Source organism: Astyanax mexicanus, chromosome 8 (genome assembly GCF_023375975.1).
Source record: "Astyanax mexicanus isolate ESR-SI-001 chromosome 8, AstMex3_surface, whole genome shotgun sequence".
NCBI classification, from domain to species: domain Eukaryota; kingdom Metazoa; phylum Chordata; class Actinopteri; order Characiformes; family Acestrorhamphidae; genus Astyanax; species Astyanax mexicanus.
Genome location: NC_064415.1, coordinates 45690683 through 45716505, shown reverse-complemented (window position 1 = coordinate 45716505; position 25823 = coordinate 45690683). Strand labels below are relative to the sequence as shown.

The following is a 25823-nucleotide window of genomic DNA, read 5'->3' as shown; positions in this document are numbered from 1 at the left end:
TGCTGAGTGTAAATGGTTGTGTGTAAAAATGTGTAAATTGTAAACAGTCCTTGGGTTTCTAGAAAGGCGCTATATAAGTTGAACTTCATTCATCAAAGTCAAAAATCTGGTATTGTGATAATCGTAATATGATGATATATTGTGAAAGAATAGTCAATACTTTGCAGGAGGACAAAATGGCGGGCAGTTGAATTGCTTAAGATGCCACATAAAACCTAAAAAGTAAAGTAAACTAATTCCATTATTCTTCCTTGCTCAGAGTAACTGACTGCCCACCATTCTGACCTGATACAAATGGATGTTCCACCCTCAGGTACTCCAGTCGCCTGTCCGGCCAGATAGATGGAAATATCCAGATGCTGACTTCCCCACCTCAGTTTAGCTGCTTTCCGACCAGTTTTTGCCACCTGCCTCTGACTATTTGCTTATACCCTCCACTACATTGCATCAAAGTTCACATGAAATATAACTAGAAATTTTCCAACTGCTTCTACTGCTGCTGTGGCCATTCACCCGAATGTATTAGATATATGTGGGTGTATAATAACATTAAATTTTAGGTTGTCATAGAAAAAGAGGCCTTAATAGTAAATGGAATAGTTTAAGATACACGTGAGTTAGAGGTCTGTAATCCCGTGGGAGTTATTCGCGGGTGCGGGAGTTTAATCAATCCAAGCAGAGGATGGACCTGCACACACGTGCACACACGCACACACACGCGCACACACGCGCACGCACACACGCAAGCGCACACACACAGGAGATTTTCAGCATCTTCATGACAGCATGTGTTTGGACTGTGGTAAGAAACGCAACAGTACTATTCAGCACTGAATTGCTGTTTTAATAAAAACATAAGTAAATTTAAAGCACTAAAAGTAATTAATTCAATTCATATTAGGGCCGCGGTGTGGGAATGACAGAAACGCTATGTGGCGGGCGGGCGCGGGATTAAAAAGAAGCATTTTGGCGGAGCGGGCAGGAACGGGTTTTAAAAAAGCAAAACCTCTTATGTGTGTCTTGATTCCTCACAATGTTTCTTTCTCCTCCAGCTCTAAGGAAGTTTATCCTTGCCGCTGTTGCAGACTGAGGGCTCTGTGTTGTATGTTCAATGTTTTGATTCTCTGTCCTGCAACCACATTTTTGTAAAGCTGCTTTGCGACCTCAGTTGTAAAAAGTGCTATATGAAAAAAATATTATTTTATTTGAAAGACATGTAGCCTTAGGTTTCATGCTCCACAGTAAAGTTTTCATGAGTCACTGTAACTGTAAGTCTATTAGCAGCAGCTACTGTTGTTTTTCTCCTCATACAGTATTTTAAAACATCAGAAGTCTTTTAATAGACAAAACATTTAAAGATGCATTTGATTTACAGGAAATTTAAAAAGCAAGCTACAGAGAGAGCCCGTACCTGTCTGATAGGGCACCCGCTTGGCCTTGGGCTTTCCCGAGAACACGTTGATTGCTGTCTGTTGCATGCACTGCTCTGCTGCTGGGACTCTGTGTTGAGGCTGGCTGTACCATGCAGTGGGGTGCTGTGGGAAACTGACTTCAGTAACCAGGAAGCTCCATTTCCTGCTGCTGCCTGGCCTCGACTCTGCTGCTCCACTTTAATGATGTGTGCCGTGCCAGCACAGCGCTGCCTGGCCTCAGCCACAGCCTGGGCCTCTGGGGGCCAGTGGTTGGGTTCGCTGACGGCCACAGTTGGCACTTCTTCTCCCTGCACACCCCTGGGACCTGGTCCTGCCTCATCCACACTGTTGGCAGTAGAAGGCATGCAGTTCCTGGGTGTGGCTCCAGGGCTGGCACTGCATGAGCTGCCTGTGGTGCTGAGGTTTTCAGAGCTGGCGTCGGACTGCAGGGGACCAGCTAAACGGGCTTGCGACACATGCAAATTGCTGAGGTGGTAGACGGGGTTCTGGAAGGACAGCGGTTGCAGGCCACACTGCTGGATTACAGTTGAGTGTAATGGCCGTCGCACTTGTGGTGCACTCTGGGGCAAGTTGACGCCAGGTGCAACTTCTGCTCTGGGCTCACAAGGGGGCTGCTGCTGCTGCTTGGGATGGTGAAAGTAGGGAGGTATGGGTAGTAGCTGATCGATGAATGTTTGGGAGCCTACTCGACTTACCCTTGGAGGGGTTTCAAGAGGAACTGATCTCACAGAGCCCTGGAGGTCCATGAGAGAGATGCTACGGCCGTTAGGGAGATGGCTTTCTTGCTCCTCTTTATCTGAAAAGCTCATGCTGTGCAGTGACTGTGGCTTCATTTGCATCAAAACCTCTATGTGCCCTTGAACTGGAGATTTGACTCTGGCTTGAATTTCACTGCAGATCAGAAAAGACAAAGTATTTTGTACAGGGAATGCACTGTGAACACAAACAAAATGGACAGAAATGTTCATCAGAAATGTTGTTCAAAAATAACAGTTGTTTTAAATCCTGGTAATACAGACACAGGAATTTTTTCTTAAAAAAAAATAGTTTATAGTTTCATCTTGCTCTATAGTTTCATTTCAAGCATTTTCAGATCAAGCAACTGTGTGACTGTAAAAAAAAATAAAAATAAATAAACATGTAAATATAAAGAACACTTTTAGAGTTTAGATTGGGCACAAAAAATCCAATCCAACCCTACCAGTGCCCGAACCCAATTTCACAGCTAATCACTGAGTCAACCCGTCCAAACCTAAAGGACAACCCCAAGTCTACCCTAACAGAACAGATAAAATCACTGCCGTTGTTTTTAAACTTTTGAAGCTTTAGTGATCATTGTCCAATTGGGTGCATTAGAAACAGTTTAAAGGTACAAACAGGCTCTCCGATGGTGGTTAGAAGAAATCTTAAATATTTTAATGAACAAGCTTTTCTTTCTGACTTCTCAGTGAGCAAAATTCACTTAACTTTTGAAAGTACAGATGTGGATGTTGCATTAGAACATTTCAGGAAATCATTCCTTTCAGTGGCAAATAAGCATGCTTCGTACAAAAAACTGTGAAATAGAGACAGATCTAGCCCCTGGTTGACAGGGGAAATTTCCTCACTGCTACAGTCAAGAAATAAAGCCTGGATGATCGGCTGATGACGCACTGACGCACTCTCTCGCAAGACGCGGTGCAAGAACTAAGATGGCTAGACCTTCCACCAAACAAACCACATTCTCACCTGGAATTACTCATCCATCGCACTGGAATCCCTTGAAGATTTTATCGACCACTACTACAATAACATTGTCATCATGAACAAGGACAAAAAAGAAGACAAATCTAATGGTAAACAGCTCCTCAACCCCACCGGCAAACGACCACGACCACCCAGCTCACCTGGAGACACAGAGGACGCACCTTCAACACCACCCTGCTGCACTGAGGTCAGTTCTATCCTTCTCTCTATCAACAACAAACTCTCTGCACTCAACGCCAGAATCTCACTAGTTGAAATACTCCACAAAGAATTCCAATCACTCCGTGAAAGCCTGGAATTCAGCCAAGAACAAATCATAACACTCACTAAAGAAAACAAAACATTGCAGCACTCCGTCACCCAGCTCACAACCCAGCTATAATCCGTTCTGACCGACAACAAACACATGAAAGAAACAATCCTGGACTTACAAGCAAGAAGCATGAGAGACAATATTGTCTTTTCTGGAATCCCTGAGCAGTCACATGAAAACCCCGAAGATCTCCTTAAGGATTTCATGATCACCAAACTCCACATCACCCCGGACATTGCTTCATCCATCTCCTTCCACCACGCACATCGCTTGGGTAAAAAAACACCGAACAAACGCCCGCGACCTATAGTTGCTAAAGTGGAACATTATAAACATAAAGTGCTCATCATGAGCAGAGGAAGGGAACTCCGAGGAACTGACCTCGGGATTAATGACCAGTTCCCACGCGAAATTCAGGACAGGCGGAGAAAACTTTTCTCCGTCAGAAAAGAACTCATAAAGGAAGGAAAAAAGCTATCATATCTGTCGATAAACTATATGTTGAAGGACAGTTGTTCCGCGATCCAAACATAACTCCGTGGCTTTTTAAAATATGCAAGCTATAATTGGCTAATAATCTCTCTCTCTCTCTTTATCTCTCTCTCGCTCTCGGTTTCCAAACGCGCATGGCTCTTTCTCTCTCCCACACTCTCTACGCGCGCCCTCCGTATGTAATATACCATGAATATTATTATATTCAGCGCAGTTTCTCCTCCGCCACAACACATCTCACATTTACCTCTCTTACTCGCTCCCACGTCTCCTTAGTACACATGCTCTATCTGTCATGCGCGCGCTTATGTTTAATCTCTACTATAGACTATTTTCTATCCTCTCTCTTCTTTATTTATCTATCGCCATTTATACTGCCACACTCTATCTATCTATCTATCTATCTATCTATCTATCTATCTATCTATCTATCTATCTATCTATCTATCTATCTATCTATCTATCTATCTACAGTGCCCTCCATAATTATTGGCACCCCTGGTTAAGATGTGTTCTTTAGCTTCTCATAAATTGAGTTTTGTTCAAAATAATATAGGACCACGATGGAAAAAAAGAGTAAAATACAACCTTTAACTCAAGTGAATTTATTCAGTAGGAAAAAAAATCCCACATTAAGAAATAATTATTTAACATCAAATCATGTGTGCCACAATTATTAGCACCCCTGATGTTAATACTTTGTACAATCCCCTTTTGCCAACAAAACAGCACCTAATCTTCTCCTGTAATGTTTCAGAAGATGGGAGAATACAGAAAGAGGGATCTTTGACCATTCCTCTTTGCACATTCTCTCTAAATCATCCAACGACCTGGGTCCTCTCCTCTGCACTCTCCTCTTCAGCTCACCCCACAGGTTTTCAATGGGGTTGAGGTCTGGGGACTGAGATGGCCATGGGAGGAGCTTGATTCTGTGTGCGGTGAACCATTTCTGTGTAGATTTGGCCACATGTTTAGGGTCATTATCTTGCTGAAAGACCCAGTGACGACCCATCTTCAGCTTTCGGGCAGAAGCCACCAGATTTTGTTTTAAAATGTCCTGGTATTTTAGAGCATTCATGATGCCATGCACCCTAACAAGGTTCCCAGGGCCTTTAGAAGAGCAACAGGCCCACAGCATCACTGATCCCCCGCCGTATTTCACAGTGGGCATGAGGTGCTTTTCTGCATACTCAGCTCTTGTGTTACGCCAGACCCACTTAGAGCATTTGTTGCCAAAAAGCTCTATCTTTGTTTCATCTGACCAAAGCACACGGTCCCAGTTGAAGTCATAGTACTGCTTAGCAAACTCCAAACGTTTGCGTTTATGATTGTGAGTGAGAAATGGTTTCTTCCGTGCATGCCTCCCAAACAGCTTGTTGGCATGTAGATAGCGCCTGATGGTTGTTTTGGAGACTTTGTGACCCCAAGAAGCTACCATTTGTTGCAATTCTGTAACAGTGAGCTTTGGAGAACTTTTTATTTCTCTTATCATCCTCCTCACTGTGCGTGGTGGCAAAATAAACTTGCGTCCTCGTCCAGGCTTGTTTACCACTGTTCCAGTTGTTTTAAACTTCTTAATAATTCCTCTGACAGTAGATATGGACAGGTGTAGGCGAGTAGCGATTTTCTTGTAGCCATTGCCTGACTTGTGAAGGTCAACACACATCTGCCTCACTTGAATGGTATGTTCCTTTGTCTTTCCCATGTTGAAGATAAATGGCCTCTGTGTCACGTCATATTTATACCCCAGGAAAACAGGAAGTTGTGAATTACTAATTAAATGTTCCTACATACTCTGATCAACTTCGTAAACTACTGTAGAAGTGACAGAAATACTTTTATTAAATTTATTTCCTAAGAAATGTTAGGGGTGCCAATAATTGTGGAACAGGTGATTTTATGAAGAATAATTATTTCTTAGTCAGGGATTTTATTTCCCCCTTAAAATTTACTTGAGTTAAAGGTTGGACTTTACTTTTTTTTCCATCGTGGTCCTATATTATTTTGAACAAAACTCAATTTATGAGAAGCTAAAGAACACATCTTAACCAGGGGTGCCAATAATTATGGAGGGCACTGTATCTATGTCAAATACACACGCACCCACATACACACAAGTACAACCAGCCATACAAACACAAAACCTAAACTAAAAAAATCTAGGACATAATTATGAATTACTCAATGCACCAAACGTCTTACTTTCTTAGCATGTATATCTCACCAAGTCATTTTTTTTCTTTTTTATGTTTTTGTTTTTATTACTTTTTTTTTTCTTCCTGTATTCTTCCTCATTATCAACCTCTCTATTACTACTATCATATGCCCCAGATCTCACAGATGTATCTCTTCCCATATACACAGCACGACACACAACAAGAAGAAAAAACTTAAAATATATCCACAACCATACCATTGATAAACACTACAAATCAAGACTTCATAACATGTCTCCACTCAAGTTTGTAACCTGGAACATTCGTGGTTTAGGCACACCGAGTAAACAGACCAAGGTATTACACCATCTCACTTCACTCAATGCAGATATCTGTTTACTACAAGAAACTCATCTATCTGAAACAAATCATCAAAAACTTAAATCACTACACTACAATCATATATTTTCAGCCTACTATAACTCTAAACAAAGAGGTGTATCCATTCTTATACATAAAAAAATCCCCTACACACATAACACCACAATATCAGACCCAGAAGGAAGATATATTATAATAGATATTAATATCAATAACACTCCCTTAACAATTGTAAGTATATACGGACCAAATACTGATGACACATCCTTTTTCCATAAGCTCCTCACCCAGGTATCCAACATCTCTGATTCCACAATCATAATTGGAGGTGATTACAATACAGTCATCAACCCAGACTTAGATAGACTTACCAGTACACACAACACACGTGAATGGCAATCATCAAACACCATTAAACAATACATGTCAGACTTAGGGCTCAGTGATGGTTGGCGCCTCAAAAACCCAGCCTCCAAGGAATTCTCTTTTCACTCACCAGTTCACCACTCTTACTCCCACATCGACCTCTTCTTAACCAGCAATTCTATCATACCTAACATTTCAGATATAACATATCACCCTATAATAATCAGCGACCATGCCCCGGTATCACTTACATGGAATATAAACCAACCATATAAAACCTTCAGATGGCAATTCAATAAATCTTTGCTAACAGATACAGAATTTGATAGTTATATTAGAAAAGAGTGGGCATCCTTCCTGAAAATAAATGATTCTCCAGAAACCCCTCCGACTCTACTATGGGAAACTGGGAAAGCTGTACTAAGAGGCAAAATCATCTCACAAGAAAAAGAAAGATACAAAAAATGAGACTAATCTACAACAGAAAATTAAGGAATTATCGAATGAAATGATAAAAAACCCAATAGAAAAAAACAAGAAAGAGCTGAGCGAATGTAAATCACAATATAATGAACTCATAAACAAGAAGACTCAATTCCTAATACAACAACTAAGGCAGGGATGGGCAACTGGCGGCCCGGGGGCCGCACACGGCCCTCGTCATCACTCATTGCGGCCCGCGAATAGATCAAAAATAATTTCATAATTTCATAATTAAAAAAAAAAAAACAAAAAAAAAAACGTAATTCTACTTTTGACCGCTAGAGGGCGCTGCCAAACAACCACGAAAATTGACATTGACCAGCAGGCCAAACCACAGCTCTCTCATTAGCTTCAATAAATGTTGGGCCTCTGTGGTCTAGCTTTCTGCTATTATTGAATGAGCTATTTGCAATCAGTTTTTAAATCTTTTTTGTTCTTTGTTATAAATGAGTTCAAATGCCTTTTGCACTTTTATAAGCAAATGTTTTGTCCTTGTTGCTTATGAAGGACTTGTTATAATGAACTTATTTTACACAGAGGAACTACTGTATTTGCAATCAGTTTTTTAAGCAAACTTTTTGTTCTTTGATATGAAGGACTTCCTTTTTGCACTTTTTTTAAGCAAACGGTTTGTCTTTTGCTGTATTAAAATGCATTAATATGCAGAAAATAGTTGTTGATAAATGTTGGTGCTGTAAACATACAGATATAAATTCATATAAAATTTGTTCTTATTGAAAATCATTTGTAGTGTTTTTCATATTCAATTATTTGAAGTGCGAGGTCATGTGGCCCTCCAATGGTCATGCTGAAAAAAATGTGGCCCTCTCTATCATGGAAGTTGCCCATCCCTGAACTAAGGTATGAACATTTTGAGCACAATAACAAGTCCGAAAAATTCTTAGCTAACCAAGTAAAACACAATAAAGAAAAAACAAGAATCCCAGCTATCAAGGACGAGGGCAGAAAAATTAGACAAACACCAGACGAAATAAATCAAATATTTAGAAACTTCTATAAAACTCTGTACTCGTCAGAACATGAACCAGACCTGACAGATATCCACAATTGTCTCAATAACATAAACCTACCAAAATTAACCGAAGAACAAAAAAGCATATTAGAAAAACCGATAACATCAAAAGAACTCCATAATGCACTCTATCAAATGTCTAATAATAAAGCACCTGGACCGGACGGCTTTCCCACTGAATTCTATAAACACTTCTGGACAATACTCGCTCCAATATTCAGTAGACTGATCACGGAAATAAAACACAAAAAGAGATTACCAACAGAAATGAATACGGCAACAATTTCACTTCATCTCAAAGCTAATAAAGATCCCACCTTACCCTCCAGTTACCGCCCATTGTCACTCATCAACACAGATACAAAGATCATAAGTAAGGCCCTAGCCACCAGATTGGAAAAAGTTATCCCATCACTTATACATCCTGATCAGACCGGCTTCATTAAAGGAAGACACTCAACCACCAACATGCGCAGACTACTCAATCTGATACACCACACAACACTCCATCAACTAGAGACAGCAATAGTTACATTAGAAGCAGAGAAAGCCTTTGATAAAGTCAATTGGAAATTCCTTTTCACTACTTTAAATAAATTAGGTTTCGGAGAATCATTTATCGACTGGATTCTAACACTTTACACCTCACCCAAAGCCACAGTTAATACTAATGGTCTAATATCACAGAATTTCACTTTGCACAGAGGTGCCAGGCAAGGATGCCTCCTCTCCCCCCTGTTATTTTAAATTTTCATAGAACCACTAGCAGCAGCTTTACGACAAAGCCCAAATATCAGAGGGATCCGGACCAACACCACAGAACACAAAATCAGCCTGTATGCAGACGATATTCTACTGTTCCTACAAAACCCACTCTCTTCAATTCCTCAAACTATACAAATAATTGAAAAATTTTCCAAAATCTCAGATTACTCCATTAACTGGACCAAATCCACCATTCTACCATTTAATATGAACCTATCAGATACATTAACTCAGTCCCTCCCTATCCCTATGTGCACCCAACACATTTCCACCAAGCTGTCCGAGCTCCACACAATCAACTTAAGTCCACTGCTCACAACTGTAAATAATGATCTCCAACGCTGGATGAACCTCCCATTATCCCTTTCTGGTAGAATATCCACTATCAAAATGACAGTTTTACCAAAAATAAACTACCTTTTCTCAATGATCCCCATCCAACCCCCACCTTCCTGGTTCAGAACTTTAGACACCATCATCTCCAAATTTTACTGGAAAAACAAACCACCTAGAATTAAATTAAAAACATTACAAAAACACAGAACTCAGGGAGGACTCGAAGCACCTAATTTCCAACAATATCTCTCTGCGAATCAATTACAGTATATAATTAAATGGATAAAACCAAGTCATACAGATGAATCATGGAAAGAGATAGAACAAACAATGAGTAATGAAATACAAATCTCAGATTTACCATTTATCAGCACAACACTCAAACGCCACCCCTGTTTCAAAAACCCAATGATAGCATCAACTCTAACAGCTTGGTGAAAGCTGCACACTCACACCCACCAAACATTCACCTATATGGCACAACCCTGATTTCCCTGTCACCAACAAAACATCAAAATTACACAAATGGAAAGAAAAAGGTATTACACATTTACATCACATCCTTATGAACAATAACCTGGCAACAATGGCACACCTTAAACAGAAATACGGTATTGAGAGCAATCAATTTCTAGAATACCTACAACTCAGATCAATACTAAACTCAAAAATCAAGAATAAAGTAACGCTTGAATTATCCCCACCAATCTTAGAATTTCTCAATATATCCCCATCAAACAAAACCCTATCTAAAATTTACAGGTTTTTATCTCAATTAGACCAAACAATCTCTGTACCAACAAAGAAATGGGAAGAAGATCTCCTAATTACTCTCACTGCTGATTTCTGGACTAACATTCTTAAAAACACATTTAGCATGACTAACAATACTAATCTCCACCTTATACAATATAAAGTTATCCACAGAGTTCACTACACTAGACAAAAACTACATAAAATGGGATTAATAGACTCTGAAATCTGTACACACTGTTTATTAAACACCCCAGACAACTACATGCACTCTTTATGGCACTGTCCACCTGTCCAACAATTCTGGCAACTGATCATAAACCACTTAACACCACTACTGAAACAGCCCACCCCCCCATCCCCATCGCTCTGTCTGCTAGGAGACACTTCAAACATAAATCTAAACCAGGAGGGAAAACAGGGCACTTTTGGTGGCGCTAACCATCGCCAAAAAAAACATCCTAACAAACTGGAAATCAAGAGAAAACATCACAATTAATCAATGGGAAAACTCACTCAAAGATCATATAGAAATGGAACAAATATCAGCATCTACTAAAAACGGAACTCAAGAACACATGAACACATGGTCAGCATTAAACAACCTCTTACATTAGTGACTCCATCAGCTCTCTACACACATCACTCATACACCACTAATACAACTGTTTTAACAATAACCATAAATCTAACACCGGTACCCGAATGTTCCTGTACTCACACACACACACACACACACACACACACACAAAGACACAAACACACACTTAGGGCAGATACCTTTACTATCTCTCTCTCTCTGTCTTTTTTCTCTCTACTCTCTCTATCTATTATCCATTACATCAAATAAGAAAAAAATATATATGTATATATCTTCCTTTTCTATTTCTCCATTCTTTTTCTTTTTCCCTCCCCCTTTCCTTTTTCTCTTGTGGTTTACAAATTGTTCAGTTATTATTATTGTTATTATTATTATTATTATTATTATTATTAATTCTCTTTTTTCTATGTATTATTTTTTTTTCTTTCCCCTTTTCTCCACTATCCCCCACTTCTTATTTTTTATTATATATATATATATATATATATATATATATATATATATATATATATATATATATATATATATATATATATATTTGTTATTATTATTATTATTATTTATTTATTTCTCTATTATTTTTTTTGTTGTTGTTTTTTTCTGTTATATATTTTTTGTTTTATTCTCACAATGCCCACAGTACCAAAAAACTTTGTATAAACACTAATAAACAATAAAGTTACATTGGTCCTCCGAAGAGGGGGGGTGGTGGCGGGCAAAAAAAAAAAAATAAATAAATAAAGCCTGGTCAATTGCCAGACGCACAGTGGAATGTGAAAAATGGCTTACATTTAGACAATTGGGAAACAGAAAAGTTAAATTAGATCAACCAAATTACTAGCTCCTATAATCCATAAGATTTCTGGAAAGCAGTAAACTGAAAAACAACTCCCAACAAATCCCAACTAAAATTCTAGTTAATCGTAATTTGATCTCTGACCAGCAAGAACTGTGCAGCTGATCAGATATTTAAAAACACTAACTCTGACCTGCCCGTGGATCAGCCTATCATTATTACTACTTCTTCCCAGAAATTCGATATCTTCTCTCTCCAGACCTGCTCCCTTATACATAGTGGCTAACTCCCTTTCTTCTACTAATCCTTGGAAAACAATAGGTGAGGATGGTCTAGACCCCTACCTTCTGCGTCTCACAGAAGGATCTATACATGGCCCAAGACAGGAAGAAGTACTGTGCTGCCATTTTCATTGATCTCACAAAAGTCTTTATTACTGTTGATTATGAGCTACTATCAGGTTCTTTACATAAGATTGTTTTCAGCAATAATGCAACCCTGTGGGCCCAGGATTACCCTTCTGGAAGGAAGCAATTTGTGTCGCTCTGTAACCAAAAATCAGTCCTACAGCCCATAACAAAAGGAGTCCCACAGGGCTCATACCTGGGTCCAGTTTAATTTAATATTTTTAAAATTGATCTTGTTGCCCTCCTTAGACTGCAAATTACACCTTTATGCATATGATTTAATATTATATTGCTCAGCACATGCTGCAATAGAAAAACTTCAACGTTCTTTTAACACTCTACAGATTGCTCTATATAAACTTTGTTATATAATGCTGTTTTCCAGATTTTCAAATAGTATTTTAAATTCCAGAACTATTACTACTCTGACAGGATCCAGCATTGAACAAGTTAGTGAATATAAGTATCTCAGCATCTGGCTCGATAAAAAAACTTTCTTTTAAATCCCATATTAACAAACTCACCATTAAGTGCAGACAAAAGCTTGGATTTCTTTATGGGAATAAATCCTGTTTAGGAATCATTAAAGCTCAGCTCGCTGGGAATACTGAATCATTTTTAACTTTTAGTTTGTAATCACCACCAGAAAGCCTGAGACTGTTTTAAGTTTTATTTTTATTTTTTATCTTTATTATTATTTTATTTTTATTTTTTAATTAGATTATCTTTTCCTTATTATTTAAATTTGTATTTAATTTAATTTGTTTTAATTTATTTTTTAATACTTTATATCTTAATGTTTTATATTTTGATTATGTTCTTAGTTAATTATTACTCATTTTATTAATTTAATTTACTTTTACTATTTTACTACTATCTTCTTCTTTATTTTATATTTTATAAATACTTTTCATGTGTCAATTTTTCATGGTCTTTTAGAATTTTCTATTTTACATATATATATTATTTATATATACATATATATATATATATATATATATTAAATGTTGATTTAAACATTGTAAATGAGGGTTACCCTATTTTTTATTTTCCGAGTGAAAATAAAGGTTGATTGATTGAACAACAAATAGATTAAAGTAACATTTATATTAATAAATGTAACTTTTTTTTTTAACTCTGGACATGACATAAAAGGCACTTTATTATTATTTATATTATTATTTTTTCCTGAATATATATGTTTGTGCTATAAACCACAAATTAGCTCAAAAACACACGTCTATATGATCAAAGACACAGATGGCACAGCAGTCCAGAGCTCTTGCTATAAATGGACTTTTTTTAATGTAACTGTCAGACAATTTCCGAGGAGGGAACACCAGCATGTTTACTGTGTGGGGCTTGAAACAGGATCTCTCTGGGATAACAATTTTCATATTCAATATTCAGTTCAGAAAATTGGGCTGGATGGTTGTGCTTTAAATAAGATTTAAGGTTAGTTGTACTGCCAGCCTTCATTGCCACTGTTTGAAACAAACATTTGGCTAAATCGGCTTAAAGCCAAAATACTCCCACACCAGAGCCATGTAATGCAGCTTTAAAACAAAGTCCATTCGGACTGGACTAACTTAAAATTTTCTTAACTTTCTCTAAAGCTATTTAGTTTTGAGAAAGTCCTATTAGCTTATTAGTCCTATTAGAAAACGTTCGCAAGCTAACACATCTCCACACACACTCAGTCTCTGCTGTCTGTGTGGACGCACCATCAATGGTGCATAAGCTATGTGTGCACTACACTCATTTCCTAACCAACAGATGTCGCTGTCTAACAGATTAGTCTTCGCCTAGACAGAGAGCAGCACAGCGTGACTCGCTGTAATCTAGCTGCAGTTCCTTCTCACGTTAATAAACTCACAAGGAAACCCAATGGCTATTATCGACATCGGCAAAAATTATCACAACAGGCCTATCAGTGGGACTTAAATGCAAGATAACAGGCTAAACACAAGATAAGACGATTAAAAGTTAAGCACAATATAAAAATTGGCAGCGAAATCTAAGTAATATACTCTGTTGCTAATATATATATAATATATATATATATATATATATATATATATATATATATATATATATAAAATTTATGTCACATATTACCTGTGCTCAAATGAACAATTTATTTGTAAATGAAGTGATTTAATTTTCTTTTAAATTTTGTCATAATATTTTCACGCGTTGGTAAATAATATTTGCCTTTTCCTTTTTTCCTTTTCATTTTATTTTTGGCAGGATTTACCTCCCATATAATAATTTCACTACTAAAATCATAATAAAGATTCCACAACTGAAGAATTCATAATTCCACAGTAGAAACCACAGTAATAATCCCACTACTGGATAAATAATAGTAATAATTCCACTATAGAAATCAGTGTTACGAAGGGAGATTGTTGTGTTTCTCCTTTGTTGCCTTCCCTTTATGAGCTTTTCTCACTCTCGCGCTCTCCTTCACTCTCTCTTTGTTACTTCTGGAGATTAACTGTGTGAGGAAGGAGCTGACTTATTGATACTGGTCCAGCGTCACAATAAAACACTGGCAGATGTGAAGTTCAGCACGACACCTGACCCACTTAACCACCACTCTGCCCAGACCACTTGCCCACTAATTTTATTGTTTGTGCTGTTGTGAGTAAACATGAGGTGTTTTGATAATTGAAGTGGGACATATGTTATTTAACCTTAATGTTATTTCCTTACTTTTGTAAGTACACTTCACACATCACTTATTTCTTTATTTTGGTTAGGTAGGTGGGCTTTAAAAATGTAAGTTACTTTGGGTTGTTTGTTATTTAAGGCATTCTGATCCCTAAAAAAAATACTACTTTAATTGTGTATTGTGTATTTAATTGTGTGTAATAACATAAGAAAAACAAAAAAAAAAGGGGGCAGGACTCTTAGAAAATGAAAAAAAAAAAAAAACTACAAAGCAAAGGGAAAACAAACAGGGGGAGAGAGAAAAAACACCAGAAAATACCTGTCTGTTGGGTCCTCAAAAATCCTTTGTAGTCCTGAGGAGACACTGCCGCTGATGTCGTTGGTGGTGTTGTAGTCTTGGAAGAGTCTCAGCTGCTGCTGTATGAGTGTGGGGCTGGAAAGCGAGCGTGTAATATCTCCAAGTATACGTGGCAGGGGCCCCAGTTTGGCCACCGTTGCCTGCAGGAAGGAATTGTCACCCTGGAGTTGTCGTTTTGTTTGGGCCAAGTTGGGCAAAGCAACCCAAATGATTTTAAGGTTGAGGTGACAGATGGTGAAGAGTTTTGATGGGTGGTAAAAGTAGCACCATAATGCATTGGTGTCAGAACAGAACAAAAGAGGTAAAGAAAAACAAAATAAGAGAGAATGATGGGGCAGAGAGGAAAACAAAAAAGAAAACAAATTAGCAATAAATGGAAAAATACATACATGCATACAAAAAAGAAGAGGCATTCCAAACCAGTTATTTTTAAATGGGCACATTCAGTGCATGCATCAAGGCAGAACATCAATAGAAAGTTGGGAAAGATGCATAAAGGTGATTAATAGGGGCTTAACAATGTACTCTGCTCACAATTTAAGTCACAACAATAGACAAACACAGTCTGCTTAAACTAATACCACACAAAAATGATATGTTTGCATGGTTTTATTGAACACAACATGTTCAAGCTCAACATTCACAGTGAGGGCTAACTGGAGGCAGGATGTGATGAGATTGGATTTGTTAGTTAAAGCTGCCCTGCCCTATAAAAAACACACACCAGATTTGAGTTTGCTGTTTTTAAGAAGCATTGCTTTGTGATGCCACTACATGAGGGGACCTGTGGTAAGACCTACTTTAGATTAATACTATCATATATTTCAAATAGTGTTATTTAGGTTACTCCACAGAAAGTATAATTCCTAGTTTCCTATGACTTTTCACAAGGAAGATAAGATATGGTGTTGGGCCTCTACCTATTGTCTGTTTTAAGCTGTTTTCAGTTTTTTTTTAAAAGGTGACTTTTATTTTGAATATAAGCCTACAGGAAACAGGACGTAAGGCAGCCATTTTGTTTTTTGAGAGTCAAGGTCAGGGAGAAGGCAGGCCAGAGAAGGCAATGCTGCTTTAAGCCCTAGCAATTTTTGGCTCCTTTTGGTTTTATATTTTACCTCTTTGTCCTTGGCAATGTAATTGTTCTCTAACCAGTGGAGATACATCAAGGGGCTGGGTGAGATTATTCCTTTTTTTTTTTTTGCCTCGCTTGTTTGGTTTTGTTTGATACTTGTTGGGCCCTGGATACAATTTTGGGTATTTTGTTGGTTTCTTGTTTTTGTTTAATTTTTGTTTGGATTATCATTTAATTTTTGAACATTATATTTTTGCTTGGATTATCATTTAATCTTTGGACATTATTTTTGCTTGGATTATCATTGAACCTTTTTTTAACATTACATTTTTGCTTGGATTATCATTTAATTTTTGGACATTATTTTTGCTTGGATTATCATTTAAATTTTGGACATTATTTTTTGCTTGGTTTATCTAATGTTTATTTTTTGGTTTTGCTTTGTTGTGGCTGATGTTGTTAGGAAACTAGTAAACTTTCTACTTTTGCAAGCTTGGATGTATTCTATGATTTGCTTGTTCAAGTATTCCTCCCACTAAATTAGGTTCTGAATTTTATTAGTAACTCCTGAGTTTGGTCAGAGTGTTACAGCTTGATGTGAATCATGCCTCGCACAAAAGAGCTCTCAGAAGACCTACGTTCAAGAATTGTTGATTTGCATGAAGCTGGAAAGCGCTACAAAAGAATCTCAAAAAGTCTTGATGTTTATGTGTTCATGGAAAGACAGACGATCTACAAATAGAGAAAGTTCAGCACTATTGCTGCTTTCCCTAGACGTGGTCGCCCTGTAAAGACGACTGCAAGAGCACAGCGCAGAATGATTAATGAGGTGAGGAAGAATCCCAGAGAAGAATCCCAGAGTATTTTTGTTGGCAAACATACAATAAAGAAAAAAAATAAACAAGAATAGAGTTCATGGGAGGATACCATGGAGGAAGCCACTGCTGTCCAAAAAATATTGCTGCATGTTTAGATGTTCCATAGCAGTACTGGCTAAAAATAATGTGGATAGTGGAACCCAAAATTGAATTGTTTGCAGAAAAAAGGCACAGCACACCATCATCAAAACCTCATCCCAACTGTGAAATATGGTGGAGGGGCATCATGGTTTGGGGCTGCTTTGCTGCCTCAGGACCTGGACGGATTGCAGTCATCAACTAAAAAAATGATTGCAAAGTTTACCAAGACATTTTGCAGAAAAACTTAAGACCATCTGTTCACGAACTGATGCTCAACAAAGGACAGATGATGCAACAGAATAAAAAGTAAATCAACAACCGAATGACTTCAACAGAAGAAAATACACCTTCTGACTCCAGTCCTGAGTCCTGACCTCAACCCTATTGAGATGCTGTGGCATGACCTCAAGAGAGCGATTCACACCAGATATCCCAAGAATATTCAGCTGAACTGAAACAGTTTAGTGAAGAGGAATGATACAAAATTGCTGATTGTTGTGCAGGTCTGATCTGCAACAACAGGAAATGTTTGGTTGAGGTTTTTGCTGCCAAAGGAGGATCAACCAGTTATTAAAACACAAAGGCTCACATACCCGCCCCCCCCCCCCCCCCCCCCCCCCACTGTGAATGTTAACATGTTGTGTTCAATAAAATCATGCAAATCATTTTTTGTGTGGTATTAGTTTAAGCAGACTGTGTTTGTCTATTGTTGTGACTTAGATGAAGATCAGAACACATTTAATAGATAATTTATTATGTGCTTAAACCAAACTACTGTGTTGTTTCACTTCTTCACATTTCACATTGTTTAGGTGACTTTCCTCTCCACTACATTATCCAAAATCTATTGCTCCCCTTCTTGCCCAATGGCGCTCCCTTTCTAATCTCTTTGCTCACTGTCTCTCCGTTCCCTGCCCACCGCCACTCCACTCCCTCCCCACTGTCTCTCTGCTCTCTGCCAACTGCCTCTCCGCTCCCTACCTGCCGTCTCTCCGCTCTCTGCCCGCTGCCTCTACGCTCTCTGCTGTCTCTCCGCTCTCTGCTGTCTCTCCGCTCCCTGCCCGCCATCTCTCCACTCTCTGCCCGCCGTCTCTCCACTCTCTGCTCGCTGCCTCACTGCTCTCTGCCTGCTGCCTCTTTGCCCGCTGCCTCTCCGATCTCTTTGCTCTCTGCCTCTCCGCTCTCTGCCCGCTGCCTCTCCAATCTCTCTTTGCCCTCTGCTCGCTGCCTACTGCCTCTGCGGTCCTTCTTTGCTCTCTGCTCCCTCACTGCCCGCTCCCTCACTGCCCGCTGCCTCTCCGATCTCTCTTTGCCCTCTGCTCTCTGCCCACTGTCTCTCCGCTCACTGCCCGCTACCCCATCCGATCTCTCTCTGCCCATCTGCTCACTGCCTTTCTGCCCGCTGTCTCTCCGCTCTCTGCCTGCTGCCTCTCTGATCTCTCTTTGCCTCTGCTCGCTGCCCACTGCCTCTCCGATCCTTCTTTGCTCTCTGCTCCCGGACTGTCTGTCCGCTTTCTGCCTCTCCGTTCTCTGCCCGCAGCCCCTCCGATCTCTTTGCTCTCTGCCCACTGTCTCTTCGCTCTGCCCGCTGCCTCTCCGCTCCCTGCCTACATCTCTCCGTTCTCTGCCCACTGCCCCTCCGATCTCTCTTTGCTCTCTGCTTGCTGTCTTTCCACTCTCTGCCTGCTGCCTCTCCGATCTCTCTTTGCCCTCTGCTCACTGCCCACTGCCTCTCCAATCCGTCTTTGCTCTCTGCTCCCTGTCCACTGTCTGTCCGCTCACTGCCTCTCTGCCCGCTGCCTCTCCGCTCTCTGCCCACTGCCTCTCCGCTCCCTGCCCACCGCCCTTTCCATTCTCTGCCCGCTGCCCCTCTGATATCCCTTTGCTCTCTGCCCACAGCCCCTCTGCTCACTGCCAACTGCCTCTCCGATCCTTCTTTGCTCTCCGCTTCCTGTCCACTGTCTGTCTGCTCTCTACCTCTAAGCCTGCTGCCTCTCTGCCCGCTGCCTCTCCGCTCCCTGCCCGCTCCCTACCCGCCGTCTCTCCGACTCTGCCCGCTGCCTCTCCGCTCCCTGCCCGCTCCCTACCCGCCGTCTCTCCGACTCTGCCCGCTGTCTCTTTGCTCTCTGCCTGCTGCCTCTCTGCTGCCTCTCCACTCCCTGCCCGCTGCCTCTCCGCCTGCTGCCTCTCTGCTGTCTCTCCATTCTCTGCCCGCTGCCTCTCCGCTCCCAGCCCGCAGTCTCTCCGCTCTCTGCCTGCTGCCTCTCTGCTGCCTCTCCGCTCCCAGCCCGCTGCCTCTCCGCTCTCTGCTATCTCTCCGCTCCCTGCCCGCTGCCTCTCCGCTGTCTCTCCATTCTCTGCCCACTGCCTCTCCGCTCTCTGCTGTCTCTCCGCTCTCTGCCCTCTGCTCTCCGCTCTCTGCCTGCTGGCTCTTTGCCCACTGCCTCTCAGATCCTTCTGTGCTCTCTGCTCCCTGGCGACTGTCTGTCCGCTCTCCGCCTCTCCGCTTACTGCCTGCTGCCTCTCCGCTCTCTGCCCGCTGTCTCTCAGCTGTCTCTCCGCTCTCTGCCCGCTGCCTCTCCGCTCCCTGCCCGCTGCTCCTCTGATCTCTCTTTGCTCTCTGCTTACTGGCTCTCCGCTTGCTGTCTTTCCACTCTCTGCCTGCTGCCTCTCCAATCTCTCTTTGCCCTCTGCTCGCTGCCCACTGCCTCTCCATTCCTTCTTGGCTCTCTGCTCCCTGTCCACTGTCTCTCCGCTCTCTGCCTGCTGCCTCTCCGCTCTCTGCCCGCTGCCTCTCCGCTCCCTGCCCGCCGTCTCTCAGTTCTCTGCCCGCTGCCTCTCTGCTCCATGCCTGCTGCCTCTCTGCTCCCTGCCCACTGCCTCTCTGCCCGCTGTCTCTTCATTTTATGCCTGCTGCCTCTCCGCTCCCTTTCCACCGCCTCTCTGCTTAATGCCTGAGATTTCATAGTCATATCCGAATCATAGTCTATTCCTGCAATCCACATCGTCATTTTTTTCCATCACGATGTATTGTGACAAAATGCATTGTTACACCCCTGGTAATTAATTAATGACTGGAGGCAAATTTATTACCAAAATACAGCATTAATGTGGTTAAAACATAACCAGGCTGTGAGGTTGAGTACAAAGCCTGTCAGGAAGTAAGTGGGGTTAGAGAATGCAGAACCATACAGGGATGTATATTTCCATTAGCATTTCAATCAAACTACAACTGTATTTCAAAATATGGGTACCCACTAGTGCCCAGATTTTGCATCTAATTATGTCTTTAATGTGTCAGTTTAAAAAAGCCTTACTTATACTACACAGGCTGGAACACAAACAATGCAGAATTACAAACTGGAAAATAAGTAAGCAACAAAAGTCAAAATGTCAAGGTAGGAAAAAACATACACTTCCTTTTCATTTATAGGGCTATATACTCAAGCAACCAAAGGTGTTTTACACCTGACCATACAGACTAAGATTCAAATGTGTTGCATTATATACTGTACATTTAGCCTGGTTAGTTTGGGTTTCACACTGCAGTTTATTGACTGAGTGCACTAAAGAACTTCACTACATCCTGTCATAATGACCTGGACGGAGTCTCTCTATACTTTACACTGACTGGTTTGTAGAAGAGCACGCATCAGACGCAGTATGTTGTCAGTGAGCATCCTTTTAGGTGTCAAGCCAAAGTCTGCCTCCCCATCAGAATTATGTGTATGCCGCAGCAGAATGACTGTAACAAATTACCCTCAGATTCCTTTTTTTTGTTTGTAAATAAGAGATAATCTACAGTTACATTTACCAGAGTAATCAGTTATACTCATACTGATGCTTGACATTCAGTATCTGTACAGATTTTAGCAAAACACTTTTTCTTCTTCTATTGTTGGCAATACCCTGAAAAAACTTCCTGCAATTGATCTAAAATATCTCGCACTGCCAACGAACCGCACCTTGATATAATATTGTACAATAAATGGACATTACATCAATAATATTGATAATATCAATAATAATGAAATTGTAATATTGTTGGTTGTGTTTATTTGTATGTTTGTTCACATATGTAACAGTGAATAGAATTTCACGTTTTCATGCAATGATCAATGCTTCAAAACTGCAACTCCATACAAACGTGTTTGGACTGCAGTAGATGAAGTTTTCCCAAACTACAATTAATTATGATTCATTCAAAGTGTTGTCTTTGAAAGGGTATAATTGCATTGTTATGCTGTTCTATTATCATTATGCCGGTGGCATTTAATGGTCTTAAAATGACAGAAATTATTGCAATACACAATATTATTGAGACAATATATTGTCCACTAAAAATTAGCGACAGGCCTAGTATTTTACCTTGTCTAGCTGTGACACCACCTCCCACAGCAAAGCATGCAGCAGAGACAGTTCCCGGCCTAGGTCGATGTAACCTTCAAAACCTGGGGTGCTGGAGATGGTCTCAAGGTTGGAGATTTCCAGCAGAAAGCGGGTCATTCCTGCCCACTCATGCTCCAGGAAGTCATTCATAAAGGCCATGTATTCTTCCTTGTTGCCAAATCTGAGAACAAATAGTTCAAACAAAAGACACCACTGCATGTTGTGATTTATTTTAAAATAGTTCAAAGAAATAGACTGAAAACAACACAAAATACCAAAAGTAACAAAAAAATAAACTCTGACAGGAAAAATGCACTTTTACAGGGAAGTACCATGTTTATTAGCATGAAACAATAGTTAAGAAGATTGCAAACAATGGTGGTTACTTGAAATTTTAACAGAACAAATGGCTGCTTAAAAAAAACACATAAGGCTGCATATAAAGTATGATGGCATACTTGGTGAAGTTGGCGAGGTTCTGGATGACTTTGGCAATAAGCGTAAGTGTGCGAGAGGTGCGGTCATCTGGATATTCCTGCATGAGGTTAAAGAGGGAAGGCGACATGATAGCTGGACAGAGGAAGCGCAGAAATAGTGAGGCGCTAATAAGCCGCTGGCTGATATCCTGCTTCCCCCGAGACTGGCACTGCTGCTTCCACGCTGCAAACACTTCTTTCAACTCACGTGGAAACACACTGTGCAAAAAGAACAATTTAGCAGAAGAGACACAATAAATAATCTCAACAAGGACACCCACTAAGTCTGCAGGAGCATTCATGTATGTTCAAGTGTGAAATAGTTGTTTGCTCAGAGATGACTGTACCAGTAGGAGTTGATTATCTTGCAGAAAGCCAGCTCACAGCACATTTTTAGGTTGCTCTGCTGTTCGGGCAGCTCGCTGCTGGAGCACTTTGAGGGATCCACCTCACAGTTCTCATCCGATTCGTACAGAGCCTTTATAAACTCCCCTGATACACAAAGAATTTGACATTTAATTACAATCTAATCAACTGCTGTTAAGACACATTCTAAAAAATGAAAAAAATAATTATTTAACAAATTACTAGGACTGTCACAATATTTATTTTACAAACGGCATAAAGACCCTGCCTTAGCCTTAAACTCGCGAGATACACTGACGGTGAGAGGAAGAGACACTAAAGTTAAGCGACTAGAGCAGCACTGGGCTGTTACTATGTTTCTTTAAGTTTGCTTGGGTATTGATGGAGGGCATTTTTCCTATTAAAGGTACTTTATTCACTCCCTGTGTCTGTCTCTCTGTGCTTCCGCACTACCGGGTCACGGTGGCCACACCCACTGTCACAATATGTGTAAGTACATTTTTGTAAGTGCAAACACAAAATACACGAATATTAAAATGATAGAGGTCATGTCCATTTATTGAATGATAAGTCGATAATGTAGTTATTGTGACAGGCCTACATATGACATGAAAGTGTGAAGAAATTTTGCTGCAGCTCCTTATTTACTGCAGTTCAGCCATTACTTCTACCAGTAGGACCATGTAAACCTAGAAGGTAGAATATATTTTTTCTGCAAATAAAATATTTTTTATAACTATGTTTATATTGTTATATTATAGTTTGTTACCTCTATTCACTATTGTGTGCCTTTATAACCCTTTGCTGAAATAACCCCATGGTAAACTTTTTTCTTCTTTTATTGAGTAAGGGAAAAATTCTAACCTGAACACCCAGACAAAAAGATAGACCATGCAGAAGATTTTAGATTATGTGTTGAGGTAGACAACTTGCATTCAATTGGAGTGGTAGAAATCAACAAAGTTGAAGGGGGTTTAAATGTGATTTTAAAATAGGTATTTTAAAGGAATCCAGTGAAATAAAATAAAAGCATGATCCCATAGTGTAATTCTGTTACAATACAAACAGCACACTTTTTGACCAACTTGGAGCTTGTGAAATATCTTGGTTTGGAATGCCTAGAGAGGTTACTAAAGCATGGTTGAGGAAATTAGAGCTGAGATTAGAAAGGTCAGGAAGCAGTTTAGCAATGCTGCAGTGATTATTTAAAAGCAGTCTGAGATATATTATTAATACATGCGATATTTGGCCTACCGCAATTTCCAGCCTATAAGCCGCTACTTTTTTCACATGCTTTGAATACTGAGGCTTATATAACAGTTGCAGCCAATATATGTTTTTTGTTTTGTTTTGTTTTTATGTTGTGTTTATCGGCTCATGAGCTTCAAAAGTGCTTTACTCACCCAAATAATCTGTTTTCAGGAGAGATAAATGTGTAGATTAATCCAGGACAATGAAGTATTTGCAGTTACTCGACATCAATGTGAAACATGCACTTAAATTGGCGCTCCGAGCTGAGTGGGAGGCTTAGATGAAAAGTGCTAAGAATTAATTAACCAAAACCAGCCACATGCAAGAGCAACTTTTGCTCTAATCTGCCAGTGGATCCTGACAGTGTCAAAAAATCCACTACCAGCACTGAGTTCCGAAAGGCTGGACTTGTATGATGACAGCACAAGCTCAAATGAGAATTTGCCTGGTGACGAAAGTGACACTGAGTACGACATTGTTTTAGGGCTATTGTTAAAAAAATAGTTGACTTCAACATTAAAGTCACAATATTATGTCACAAACTTAAAGTCATAGTTTTAAAAGGGAAAAGTAGATTAATTACTTGGGCTGCCAGTTTAAGAAGCTCTGAGGAAAAGGATTTTTTTTTTTCACTCTGTAAATACATTGAGGGTAACCCTCATATTCCATCCTGCCAAGCATACACAAAATTAAAGGGAATGAAAATTAAGTTTAAATAAGAAAAACAAGCAAACAATGTAATATTTCATTATGAAAAAATAAAATAATTCAAAATAAAAAGATATGCAAACACTTCAAAATTTAGAGAAAAAAAAGAAGAGAAAAATATATAGAAAAATAAAATGTAAACACAATTAAAGAAATAAAGGACTTAAATAAAGACAATTATAAAAAAGTTAATGATGGAACTAAAATAAATAATAATAATAATAATTATTATTATTATTTATTAAATAATAATAATAATAATAATAATAATAAATATTAAAAAAAATAAAAGGAAGAAATAAATGAAATAAAAAGGTAAAAGGCCAAGAGTAAAAGCAGTAACAAAACAAATAAAAGGATGAAATAAATGAAATAAATAAAATAAAAGGGCTAAAAGGTAAAATATAAATTTAGATAAGTAAAAAACAAAATAATTTAAATAAATAACAAGGTAAAAGAAAAACTCGTCTGAAAGTCTGTCTGAAGGTGGATAGAAATAAAAGAAATAAGAAATAATTTAATGACTCGAGTGAGCTGAGTTTTAGAGTTTTCTGTAGTGAATTCCAGCTCACTGGTGCACTGTAGCTTAAAGCAGATTTTCCCAGTTTAGTAAAAACTTTTGGAACCTGACAGGTGATCCAGTCGGTAGAGCGGGTCTGATAATTACTGGTGTTTATAGAGATCATGGATGAGATATAAGATGGCATATGGCTGGACAGCGTGTTATAAATATATATATATAAATCAGTGTGTTTCCTGTCGAGCTGCTAGTGAGGACCAGCCTATTTTTAGGGCAGTCAGTGGTGAGTGGTGTAAGGGTCTCCAGTAATAAACCTTAGAGCAGAATCATAGACTGAATCCAGAGGTTTCAGGGCACTGGTGGATGCATTTCTATAAATTACATTAACATAGTCGAATATGCCTATGCCAAACATAGGCAGACAAGATTTATTATGATAAAAAGTCCCAGTCTCTGTCTGCACTTAATGGCTAAATTATTCATTTTTTAAATGAGAGTTTTTCATCCAGCCAGATGCCAAGATACTTATACTCTCTGGGGCCTATTTTGCACCCTGCGCAAGGCGTGGTGCGTGGCGCGTTGCCATCTCACACCCCATCAACAGTTTTTTTTTACGCCTTGCGTACACATCCTTAAAATAGCGCTGGACTTTAGGAATATATTAACGCTGATGGGCGTGGAAGTGAGGTGTGTCCAGGTAAATTTCTTGGCAGCGGAAAATAGACCTGCGCGACTGACCAAAATAAACCTCAACTTAAGAGCTTGATAGCTTGTATGGTTCTTGAGACACAGATTTTTAGCATTTGCTCCACCTCCTGGGGGCATATGTCTTCACAGATTGACAGGCTGACTTAGAATCATGTTATCTATCATCAAATATCTAAAGTGGCATTAGTGTCAGTTTAAGCATTTAAAAGTTACAGCCGTAAGAGGACATTTGGGTCATGGTAAGACTAATTTCCATATGGTGGCCATATTGTTAACAAA

The 25823-nt window shown here is 39.5% G+C and overlaps 1 protein-coding gene across 7 annotated transcripts in view; it reads right to left on the bottom strand.

The window, feature by feature from the left end:
- rasal2 (RAS protein activator like 2) overlaps positions 1-25823 on the bottom strand; it is a 207202-nt gene that overhangs the window by 31110 nt on the left and 150269 nt on the right. For 6 of the 7 annotated variants that reach the window (XM_049483149.1, XM_049483146.1, XM_049483148.1 and 3 more), the window contains 5 exons: positions 22339-22483; positions 21974-22210; positions 21495-21696; positions 15057-15256; positions 1412-2324 (listed from right to left, as the gene is read on the bottom strand). In XM_049483149.1, the coding sequence (XP_049339106.1) occupies positions 1412-2324; positions 15057-15256; positions 21495-21696; positions 21974-22210; positions 22339-22483 (1697 nt within the window). The remainder of the gene's footprint in view (positions 1-1411; positions 2325-15056; positions 15257-21494; positions 21697-21973; positions 22211-22338; positions 22484-25823) is intronic. The other variant, XM_022663442.2, reaches the window with a different exon arrangement.